General features: G+C 39.1%; 1 protein-coding gene across 3 annotated transcripts in view; it reads left to right on the top strand.

Annotated features, from left to right (window-relative positions):
- Positions 1-12,891, top strand: part of LOC146572039 (voltage-dependent T-type calcium channel subunit alpha-1I-like) — a 288,178-nt gene that overhangs the window by 111,420 nt on the left and 163,867 nt on the right. For 2 of the 3 annotated variants that reach the window (XM_085276072.1, XM_085276071.1), the window contains exon 1: positions 10,930-11,032. In XM_085276072.1, the coding sequence (XP_085132198.1) occupies positions 10,940-11,032 (93 nt within the window). In that variant the 5' untranslated portion in view covers positions 10,930-10,939. Of the gene's footprint in view, positions 1-10,920; positions 11,033-12,891 lie in introns of those variants that run through there. The other variant, XM_085276073.1, reaches the window with a different exon arrangement.

Below are 12,891 nucleotides of genomic sequence, written 5' to 3'. Positions count from 1 at the left end.
CGCTATGAGAGAGTGTGTGTCTGTTATTTCCTTTAACTGGTAGACATCTCCAGTATTTTTAGCTCAATCAGTAGTTGCATTACGTAGTTGAGGGTCAGATTTTTTTCCCATTAGTTACACAAGCCTGGCAACACTGGAGGACGGAAATAGCATGCAACAGTGGTTGTGGGCAGAAGAGGAAACCTACCTACACACTTAACACCCATATCATATTACCATCATACTACACCAGAAGAAAGAGTGGATGGGAGGAGGAACAAAAAGGAAAGCACAGAAAATCCCACCGCATGGTCCCAGTCAGAAACTGTGTGTGCTTGTTTGTGTCTCCCTGTTTTACAAGCAGGCTTCTAACTGTAACTGTACACTGAGTATTTTCTTGTTGCTTCCATTCCCCATATCTGGCCATCGCTGCAGAATGATACATTAGCTGGCAGCTGTTAAAAACCAGTAGAACTTCACCTGTCTCTCTCCATCCAATCAGTCCTCCATACTGCTGAAGTTTATTGACCTCCACCCCTTTCCAGCTAAATGACTCACAGTAGACTGACAATTTTGCCACACTATAGATTCTGTGTGGACAAAGTTTTAGACCTGTCATATAAAGTGTGTTCAGTCTTAAGTGGTATCTTCTCACACAAGCAAGACTGATAACACCTCATTAAGCCAAACCGTAGTCTTGTCAGATGAAATGCAACTAACTTAGACTTCCATTAACAAACTTTGGATCCTCAATTAAGATGTCAAATAATGGAACAAGGATTTAATTGGCCAGAGATCGTGTTATTCATGATATAAACGCATACGCACAAACCCACACACGACATGCAAATATACGCACACAACAGAGGGTTCCTAATATTTTTGTAGGCGCTGGTTGCCACAGCAACAGGGCAGAGCTTATCTTAAGGAATCGTATGGCAGCTGTGCATTGGACAGAGGGGAGGGAAAAAAGTGGGAGGCACAGACAGAAAGAGAAGTCAGATATTTCTGAAGGTGTAAAGTTCAAGTATACTTCTTTTAATCTTTTTATCGGTCTGTTAGTAGAAGAAAGTTGGCCTCACAAAGGTTACTCCTAATTTGGAAGAAAACAGTTTCTATTTTCTCAGCTCCCACTGAGCTAGAGATGAAAGGAGAAAGTTATGACACTTACAAATGCATGATAATTCAGCAATATCAATTACTTGGAGTAATATGATTTCGTACTCTTAGGGTTTACCATGTAACCTTCAATAATTCCAGCAATGTTCTATTACTTATCACGTATTTTTAATTTTTTTATTATATACTTCATAATTATATAATGAGAATTTTGATGCTTTTTCCAGGGTGGAATGACTGTACAGCAAACATCGTTAATCACTTTAAAAAAGTACCAAAAATAATTGGTTAAATGTTCCTTAACAAGTTGCACCTTGATCAGATTGCATTCATAGCCATCAAGCTTCTAGCATACTCTTGGCTGGGTGTTTGACCTCTCTTCTCGGCACAATAGGGTTGAGGTCCTGGCTTTGGGAAAGCCACTTTCCGAAGCTTAATGTTAGCCTGCTTTATCATTTCTACAACCAGGTTTATGTGTGACGGTCATCAACTGGCTCCTGGAACCCAGTTGTTAGTTATTTTCAAACATGTAGCTGTTGATTTGACTTAAAGATGAAGAATTTAGAGGAAGTCCTTCTTCTTCATTATTCCATTCACTTTGTGAATTTATCACTAGTAAAACGCATGATTCTACCATCACCACACAGCTCAATCTTTCTCTTGTCTGACCATAAAACCTTTCTTCTGAAGGCATTTGGCTTGTCTATATGGACAGCTGTTAATTTCAGTGGAACTTGAAGGTGTTGATTTTGGAGGAGGGGCTTCTTAACCTGTCAGTCCTGCCTGACTGATGCTTTTACGTAAACTCGGTAAATGTAATAACCATAGTCACCAACAGAATCCATAGTTTTTAGTTGGGGATCTCCCATTTGTCCCACAGGGTGGTTGTCTCAGCTGTGATTCACTGATTCACAGTATGTGAATCATTCTATTTCAAAGCTTACTGAAGCAATGCAAAAAAAAAAACCCACATGAACAAATAGTAGCCTCCTGAACTATTAATGTTCAAAACTGTACAGATCTACTCTTGTCATGAATACTTAAAAATGCAAACCTATAATCGACAGAAGGTACGGGCAGAATCAGTGCTGTGTGTTGGCATGAACAGCTCGTATATCACACCTTAGTCAGACATCTCACTGAAATATTATGTTTACAGCAACATAATACAATAACTGTTTGTCATCCAAGTTCCAATCTCATCATATATAAAGGTTTCACAGTAATAAGTACGTATCCCCCAGAGTCTACAAGTGGATGGGGTGGCGAAGTCATCGAAACAGCATGCGCTGAATCCAGATAAGATTCCAAGTCTGACAAAAGTAGTGAATACAATGCTTTGTGAGACATTAGGTACCTGTTGTCATATCTGCAACTTGCTTTCAGCTTACACAGTGTTGTGTTTAATAGAATGAATCAGGATCTCTTTATTCTTTTATCAAGGCATCATGAATCCACCATGTCATTCACTATATCACTGATTCAGTCTCTCTGGCCACAGGGCAGAATGTTAATGAGCAATAAGAGCTTCACTGAATTAACTGATTAGTAAATATTGTGCCTTTATGTGTCTATGTTTCTGTGTGGAAACGCTCACTCCTCTGACCTGACAGCTGAAGGAAAAGAGAAGCTGACATGAGATGCTGTGAAGCATTACCATGTGATATCCCATGACATTTACTGCTGTCCAGCACACACACTGATCTACCATCACACACAAACACACTTCGTTCTTCCTCTTTCCAGCCAGCTGTACTAGATCGAGGAACCCCAGATGGAAAATTCCAGGAAAGAAGAGACCTGCCAATGTCTGTGAATATTATGCAGTGAAAGAGGAGCACATGTGGAGAGTAAAAGGAGGAAGGGATGCGGAGAGTGAGTGAGTGAATGAAAAGGTGAGATGTAAAACTAGGAACAAAAGAGCCACAAACAAGCTTGTGAAAATGTTTCTACAGTTGTAGAATAAGTGGCTGTTCTGTATGTGCTCTATAAACACCTAGTGTTTACACACTTTCTGCTTTAAATCATTACTTTTTTTTCCAGTCTATAGCTCCGTTGTCTTTTGTCCTGTTTTTCTCCCCTCACCACTTACTGTAGCATTGCATATGGCTACCCCTCCCTAAGCCTGGACTTGTTGGAGGTTTCTTGTTAAAAGACAGTTTTTCCTTCCCACTGTCACCAAGTGCATGCTAACAGGAGGTCTGATTGTTGGGGTTTCTCTGTATTATTGTAGGTTGACAGTTATTGTGTTTTAGCGCTACAGTTGACCCCGGGGGGTTACCTTCCTCAGAGTGCCCGCGAATTCTGAAAAAACATACATTTTAGATGAGGTGAAAAAAGAACCTATAAATGCCCATTTTTATAGTTTTAACTTTTTTTAAAAAAAATATGTCTTAGGGCTTTAAGAAGAACAAAATGAAAATCAATGACAACACTCAGGAAAACACTAAACATAGCTATGCGCAGCAAACTTTCATGATGTGCTCTTGGATTGGTTGCTTTCAAACCGTGACCTCTGAGTACAGGGATATTTCACCATCCCAAGCTGTGCTTTCCTTTAAAAAAATTGCAGAGAATAGTTACGGTTCCTGTGAAATTGCTGGTTTACTGCAAGCAATTATTAGTGAGGTTCTAAAGTAAAAAAACAACTGAGACTGAGAAATCTTGCGGGGGTGTACTAATATAAATAAAATTGAATTGAACTGAACTGTATCCCAAATGTGATGAGAGCAGCACAGTTTGCATTACATAAGCATTTTAAGCAACAGGATTTCCCTTTTTGAGCTTACTAAACAGAGATGGGCAGTAACGCGTTAACGCGTTACTTGCGTTACAGTAACGCGTAACGCGTAATCTGATTACTTTTTTCAAGTAACGAGTAAGGGATTATTATTGCAAAAACGGTAATTAGATTACCGTTACTTTCCCGTAGGAACGCTGCGTTACTGCGTTACTAAAACCGTGATTTTTTTTTTTTGCGAGAATGTCTCACGACAGTGACGTAAGCGAGTGCGCCGTTAGTGACAACAGCTGTGTGCAGATCAACAATGGATCACATATCGATTGTGGGAGAGAGCATGAGCGTGCAGCGTTTAAAGCGTGGAAGTACTGACCTTACTTTGAGTTTGATTCCATAAAAAGTGACAAAAACATTAGCGTCCATTGTGCGTGGGAAGAAAACTTCTTTTTACAGCGAAAAAAACCCCTAAACTTCCGAGCAAGCACCGAGTGCGCAACGACGTAATGGGAAACTCACAGAGAAAGTCGCGGATTCTTCCACTGACCGCAGCACACCTGCACCAGGGTAAACCTCTGCCTACCGCAGTCCTGCTTTACAGGTGAAACTAGAGCAACAGGACCGCTGAGTCTTTGACTTTATTTATTTTCTGGTGTGTTTTACTTGCATCTATTTGAAAGACTGAGTGTAAAAACAAAAAATATTTTATTTTATGTGCTGGAATGTGTAGAAAATAGCTTTAAATGTTAAACTAATTTATTCAAGTCAGAGAATGTTGCATATAATTAAATTTTTGCTTGATGCATAAAGTTAAAAGATTAAAACTGATAAAACAAGTTAAAAAAGAGACTTTTCCATTTGATTACATTTTGTATGATGGATTATGTAGAAAAAGTAGAATTGGGCTGAAAGATCTATCGCTTTATCACCTCTTCAGGTTGTAAATCGTGTTTTTAAAAAGTAACTAAGTAACTAAGTAATTAATTACTTTTGAAAATAAGTAATCAGTAAAGTAACGGGATTACTTTTGGGGGGAAGTAATCAGTAATTAGTTACTGATTACTTTTTTCAAGTAACTTGACCAACACTGCTACTAAACAACTTGGCAGATATCAGACTTTTTTTAATAAAAAAAATCAGGAGGTGATATCAATCTAGAATAAAAGATTTAAAAAAGAGAAAAAAAACATCTGTTGTGCATTTTCTAATACCATCGAATGGTTTGAAGAGTTTATTTCACCACAGTACAGTTCTGAAATGTCTTAAAAAAACTATTATGAACTAAGTTAGTTTAATTTAGTTCATTTAAAGCAATTACTTCTTACTTTTCTGAAATATTCTCAACTTTCTCGCTGTGAATGAAATTAAATATTAGTCATACTGTAGCATGGGGGCGGGATCCTGTGAAGTTGGTGGGAGTCTTCGTCTTTATTACTGGGATTATCTTAATCTGCGGGAATGTAGACCTGTGTGGACGGGATTTCATGACAAATTAACTTTTACCAACCTGTCAGCACCTGTTTGGCTTTAGTGAGAAATGGCTAAGGAGAACTCCCACAGTTTTGCATGACTGTCTAGTTACAGGACTTAAAGTTACAGCAAGCTTTTTGCAACTCTGTTGTGTGCATTGTTCAGGGCTTAATAGTACACAGTGGAATATGTGAAGATAGAATAAAACAAACTTTTCTGACATTCAAAAATAAGATCTGTGCTATTGTTGTGAATATATTAATGATGAACATACTGTCCTTCACGCAGCGTCACGTAACTATATCGCCGCTCTGTTTCTCAGAAGTTGTTGAACTAATCCACTATTTTAAACTTCACACCTCCAGAACCTCCAGAGATTCTTGTTTAGTGTCAGTTTTTCCATGAATCTAAATATCACGCCTCTGTTTTAAAGCACAATCGTTCTGTATTGAAGCTTTTTTAATGAGGCAGAACATTTTATGTGGAAAGTGATGTTTCCAGCATATGAAAGAAAACCAGCTTAAAGACACCAAGTTACAAAATGAAATAACCTCCCCATAAACCCACCTCTTTCTCCTCTTTATTTCCCCGTTTCTCTCCATCCTTTTGTGCCAGTTTACTTCATTTGATAGTCGATTGGTTTCCATGGAAACCAGAGGTCGTTTGCCTCCTGCGTGTCTCTTTGGGAACAATAAAAACAAGGGAGGAAAGCAAGAGAGAGAGAAGGCAGAGAGACACTGAGGAATGGGTAGACAGAGTGACGCCATGCAGTGAGGTATTAAGAATTCATTTATCCCCCGCTGCCGCACACTTTCAGCCTCTAAGCTCTTTCCAGCTCTGTCACGCTGATGCTTTTGGCACATCCAAATCTTCTCGGTAGTGGTCTCCAGTGCCACTGCATTTTTATCTGGCTTTTTAAAAGAATCTTAGATTTGTTTCCTCCTGGCTGTATGATGTACTCTGTGAGGCTGGAAGAATGTAAAAAGGTTTAAGGAGCTGAAGACAGTCGATTTAATCAGTCAGTCTCAGAAGGACTATTTTGCAAGTGTTTCAAAATGAACTGATCAAGGATGCCTGTAATTTATAGGCTTAAACGTTTCCATCCTTTTAACAGTAAACATGAAAGCATCTTCAAGTAGGGCCGGGCCATATGAGGAAAATTCTATTTCACTTTTGTTTGTTTTTTTTAGTTTTTGCGATATCACGATGCGCAATATATATTGCAATATGTTTAAATAACCTGTTTAACCATTAGTGTTATATTTAACCACACGGAGAATATTCAATATATCGCCCATCCCTGTCTTCGAGCCAGTCAGTTGACAAGCACTGGGTAAGCATGTTAGTGTAATCACCTACTGTACAGTGCACATAATTGTGCTGTGTAATTGTACCTCCAGATCTTTTAACGGTGCTCTTTAGTGACCTGCATTGAATTACTGAAGGTGTTATAAGGAGCTTCTACTAGTGAGTGACAGCCGCTGGATGAATGCGAAGCAGACCGTGCTGAAAAAAGCAGACGCTACTTTACAATTACTCCTGGAGAACAAAAAAAAATATGAAGGTTAAAAAATTCAGAAGGTGAAAGAGTTCTATGAAACTATTTCAGAGTTAATCTTCGAGCACCCGGTCTGTAATAGAGCTTTGCGCTTTGAATTTCACCTCATTTTCCTTCCAGTGTTGATGTGAGGTGCGTGTGCATGTCTGTGTGAGAGAGTAAAAAAAGATGGAGCCTCCTCCAAGGCACCTACACTAATTGACTCATTTTTCAGAAGTGGCGAGAGATAGACAGACACTTGCACATTGTTAAAGGCAGCTCATGTATAGGCGGAGTGAATTAGAAGGTAACTGGAAAGCTGGGCACTCCAGCAACACGCTAAAGAATGCATTTAGGAGTGAAAATGACCCCAGGATAATCCTAATAGTATTAGTCCAAAAGCTGTCATCATTACTTAGTGCGAGGAAAGAAGAAATGCTGACCTGCAATTTTGTCCAGCTATGCCTGGAAAGGCATTCGTGTTTTAGGGGGTGGATTCACAGACACTGCCTGGAGGTTCTCACATAGGCTCAGTGACACCTGAGGATGATATCTCTGTCCTCATTAGGAAGGGCTAGCTACACAAAAAGCTGAAGTGGTAAAAGTGTGTGTGTGTGTGTGTCTCTGTATGTGTGCGTGTGCGTGCGCTTGTAGAATGGTGATATAACTGGATTATTTGTTCCGTTACTGCATTTCCAATTGATTTTGCTACACCTCATCAATTATATTGATCCAAATATCAATAGCATCAATACCAACGCTGATATTATTATTGGATCGTGATAGGATTAATACTTTATTTCTGTATTAATCTGTCATCTAACTTCAGGATGCAGCTCACAGAGTTGTGTTAAATTCCAGATGTCAAAACACAGGAAAAGCTGAAAGGTGTGTTTTGCTGTGTTAACTCATCACAGTGATTTACTGGTCATTAAAATGTGTTCAGAATTTGAAAATTGATAATAATTCATCCCATAACTCCTGACACACTGCTCTCCCCTACACACGCTGCCTACATGTTAAGCGTATTGATGCTGTTATCATACTGATCATCATACAGCAAAAGTTACAAAGCTCTATACAGAAAAAGGAAAAAAGTAAATGGAATAAGAAAACACAGAGGGTCCATTAATCAGAGATATAATTATTAGTTCATGTTCAGAAGTAATCAGAATTCTAAAATCAATACTTAACAAGTCGTCTCTGTTTACCCTGCAATGACCTGGAATTTCAAGGATGGATGGATGGATTTCCAGTTAAAAATGTGAAATCTATTGTTGAAAAAAAATTGTAAAAGGATGAAGTTTGTTTTTTTTAATCCCTTTGACTTTTGACAATAATCTCATTATATTTGTTATATTTGTTAAATTGTAAGAAGAGAAGGATTAAATTAGATTATCTTCAAAACGATCAAAGAAAATATTTCAGTTAATACGGGAGTATGTGTTTGATTTATGAAAATTGAGAAAATGTCAAACATCCACATACACTGTGAAGATCATCAAGTATTTTTTATGTGTTTTCAAGCAAGTAGTGCATAAAGAGTGATTGAATCACAAAAGACCTAACCTATCACTGTGCCATTCTAATTGGTAGACACAGTACAAAGTTTGTATGTAATACTTGCCATCATGTTGGAACGTATAATTTCAAATGTTTCTATTTTTTTCCATATTAACAATGTAAAAATGACACATGCACATGTTAAGTGCCTATTTGTTACGCTGTTGTTGCTTTCAACCCTGGCTATGCATATAATACTCAGAACTTTGCATACAGTTATTTAAATATCATTTTTTTCTGTGTAACTGTTTAAAAAGCTGTCATGCAGTTAATTGATCCATGCATTTGATGGTCTATGACAGATCTTTCCTCTTAACCATGTGTCATGTCTGCTTTGCAGCTGTTAGCCTGTTGGATGTCGATAATAAACATGCCACCCTGCGGTGAAAATTTCTCTTTACATGATCCCTGTCAGCTGACGCGTATTGACTTAATGTTTGATTTAATGTGAAACCTAATGTGCCCAAGTGTGTGTGTGTGTACATGAATCTGTGCTAAAGTGTGGGCGGGTGATTTGAGTGTTATGTGTTTGAACCTGTTGGTTATTTTGCACGTGCATATGTGTGCGGCTTTCCGCTCATATGTGTTTGGAGAAGTGGGTGTTTGTGTGTGGCTCTCTGTCTTCGTGTTTATGTGTATGCATGTGCTTTGCCCACTCAAAGCCTATCTTTATCCATCCTGCGATATCTAAAGTGGTCCATCTTCTTGTGGGAAGGTTCAGGCAGGGCCAAGACGAGCGTGTTGAGAAGTTAATGTTTTCAGGAGACTCTCTGTGTGTCTTGCTGAAGCTGCACCTGTCCTGCTGACTGTGTATGTCAAGCTGCTCGGGGAGTGTTTCAGCTTCCTGTTCTGTATAGCCTCCAGGGGGGATTGGACCTCCTGGGCTATTACAGCACATCGTCCTTCTCATACTTGTTAGCTGAGCATTGCATTCCCTCCACGAACACATGGTGAATGAATTTTGAATCACTTCCTCTTGCTCTTTCTTTGCCAATACTGTTTGATTTTTCCTCTTCAGTCTGCTCCATTTAACTTTTCTCAGAACAAGTGTTGTTCAGGTTTTGGTTCACTCACAATATTCAGCATCGTCACACATTTTCTGACATTTGCTATGCAGGATTTTGATTACTCACGTCATAGAGGATTTTCCTATTAGAAACCACTGAAACAGTAGGGCTCCAGCATCTTGCTGGCAGACAGTAGATGGTGCCGTTCAGTTCTATGAAATGTCTCTGCAGCATCTGATGCATCTCATTTGTCTTTATGATTTAGATGGCTTTGGGGTGCATAAGTGAGTGTCAGCAGAGTGATGAAGTTAAATAAGAAAAGTGCATTTTTCATAGAGTATGTCATAGATATCGCGCATTACACTTTCTAATACTACCGCAGTCTCCTGTGTCAGTGAGGATTAACTTTTATGGAGCGATCAAAGAAAAGCTATGGCAGGTTTTTAAAATTGGATTTTCTTCTTCTTCTGTTATTGCCATAGTTTTCATAGCAGTTATAAAAAATAATGCTGACTCTGAGAACCCATCATAGAATATAAAAGCAATCTGCAGATATAAGAGTGTTGCTTAAAAAAAAAGAAACACTAAAAACACTATGGTAGGAATTGACTGCTGTTCTGTAGCAGAAGATGGACTGAATTATAAATTATACTATATTTGCACATTTTGCATCTTGCACGTCTTCGTCCTGTCTCGTCTACAATATCCTGACAAAAACTTGAACCTGGTATTCAATACCTACTGCACTATACATTTTGTATTGTTTCTGTCCTGTCTTTGTTTATTGTACAGTTATTGTACAGTTAACATTATAGTATTTCATAGCATTGTATAGTTAGTAATTAGTACCATTTTATCCCTTAATTTTACCGAAATTTAGCACATTATTTATTTGTAATTCCTAGTTTTAAATCATAAATCACATAAAGATATGTTTTTTATATTCTTATGATTACACCAAGGGGTGCTTGGGTGAAGCAGCATTTTTATTACGCTGTAAACTGTTGTATTGACAATAAAGCTCTTGTTCAGTTTAGACCATATACCTCCTTTCCAGTCAGAAGCTGAACATGCTATTAGCCATTTAAAGCCCGAACCATGAAATGATTGCCGGAAAAATCTATTTTTTTAAACGGAGTGTTTATTAAACCTTTTGGCATTTTAAAAAATGTTTGGCTTTTCTGGACAATTTGTTGGTTAAAGATTTATTCTGCAATTTATTTGTGTTTTTTTAGGGGGGGGGGGGGGGGAATCACACATGTAAAAGTAAAAAAAAGTCATGTATGTACATGACACACTTGGCGTTAAGAGGTTAGTAGCTGGAGAACTGAGTTAGCAGAAAGGGTTACTTTTGTTATTTGTTTCTATTCTCTCATCATTTTTTAAATGAGGTGTCTTCATAGAGTTTCTTTTGTTTAAAGTACGAATGACCCATTTTCCCTTCACCGGAACATAAAGTCTTGGCTTTCCCTTTGTGAGGAGTTCTCCTTAACCAGATGTGTCTCTACATGGTTCGAACGTGTGAGTATGATGGTGATCCTTTTGAACTGTGTTACCCTGGGAATGTACCAGCCCTGTGAGAACATCGACTGCTCCTCAGACCGATGCCAGATACTACAGGTACAACGCAAACGTGCACGAAATCCACCCCTAGCTTGTAGCAACATCCCATATAGTCTCAAAGGAAACTGTATGTGTGCTCTTAACAGTGCCTTGTGTGTGTGTGTGTGTGTGTGTGCTATTTTGTTTTTATGCAATCATTTCATATGAATTCTACTTCCTATGGACACATGAACATGTGGTTCTGATAAAAATATGTTTGATCCCATAGACGTCTGTTAAGTAAAGCAATACAGACTCTTTTCTTTTGCTGCTTGGAGACGAGTTGTGTTTAGATGCATAGTCTCTCTCATGAGGTCCATTCTGAGCCAGGAAAATCCCTCTGATAACATAAATATTCCTTTTAAAGTGATGTATGAGCTACAGGTGTTGAGGGACCTCTTTAAAGGGTCCTAAAAGTCAAAGGGACCAGTTAGACTGGTTTATGTTCTGTATATTTGATTCGAATCGCACGGTCATATTGCAGAAAAGAAGATAGAAACACACACTGATACATCCAAACTCAGCTTTATCCCAACCTTACCTCATTTGCCCATCATGCTCTTCTTCCCCCCATGCTGGGCACTGTACCTGCTTGCACTGACTCACTGCTAGCTTGCGGTCTTTATGCTGCAGCGAGCATGACTCTGTCATGTATGGCACCTCTGCAGCTTCACTTATCATTTGGCAGGACACCGAATCTCTTCTCACTTATGTCAAAGGTGGCTCGAGTGGGTATAACATCTGTGCTAGAGCCTGCGCGCATATGCCTTCCGTCTGCCGGGGCAAAGAGCTTGCTGAATCACACGCAATGCACACGAGGCGCTGCACACATCATATAGCATAGCAGCAAACGTAGACGCACACAGTAGATTGATTCAAGTGTCTGTGGGGGGGTGGGGGGGTTGTTGAGTTGGATCTAATAGAATTTCTCCTCCAAGTATCTATAGACCCTATTCAGTATGAGCATGGATTTAGTGGGCTACAGCCCCACAGTCAATACGCTGCTCTCAGAAAATCTACTGTTCAATAACATGATCTCCATGCTGGCTCAGCAGCGAAATCTATAAGCTCTAACAAATGTGGGCTGAGAGACCTTTGGAGGCTTAGGTGGCCACTAGCAGGCATTGTTGGATGATGGATGAGTGCAAGTCCATTGTTGTGCAAAAGTGTTGAGCTACCCCTCCTCTCTTTGGAATTTTTTGAAAACGCAGATTTTTCTATTTGTTTGGGCCTTTCATCCACACGTAAACGGCGTTATCGATCACTGAAAATGGAGATTTTTAAAAACTCAGTTTTTGCATTTAAGTGTGGACGAGGAAAATGGGGATTTACTCATGCAGCATCAAAGTCGTCTTCACTCAGGATAGAGACAAAATGCTGTTGCTGTTAATCTGACTATCTGCAGTTTTTACACACTTACATAAACACACGCAGTTACTGTCCCTCCATTTAGAAAGACAGAGGTGTGACATAGCAAACTTCTACACTGGGGGTTCGGGGAGGGGAATGAAAAAATAAAGTCAGATGTTTTAGAGAGTTGCAGAAATGGCACGAGACATAAGTGCTTTTCACCATTTGCTAAAGTCTCCCTTGGGTTAGCAAACATTACCGAAGGTAGCACCACATCCATCTTTCCAGCAAAGGTCAAGGTTGGAAAGTCTGACCACTCCTCATTAGTAAGCTGGTCTGGCATACCTGCACTAAATAGGATGCATGTTTTCAGCAGCAAACAAGTCAGGAAACAAAGATCCACCTTAATGGTTCAGATTTGGATCACGTCGCTTGCAGTACGTCGCTCTGAAAATCAAATTACAGGCAACACTGAGCGTGTCAGTTTGTCTCTAATCCCCCAGTATGAACAGAAAGGAGCTCCAGCT

The sequence above is a fragment of the Mchenga conophoros genome, linkage group LG6 (genome assembly GCF_057382185.1).
Source record: "Mchenga conophoros isolate Kocher_MC1m ecotype Shallow Benthic linkage group LG6, M_conophoros_male_GT1.1, whole genome shotgun sequence".
Lineage (NCBI taxonomy): Eukaryota > Metazoa > Chordata > Actinopteri > Cichliformes > Cichlidae > Mchenga > Mchenga conophoros.
This window is presented reverse-complemented; position numbering and strand designations above follow the sequence as displayed.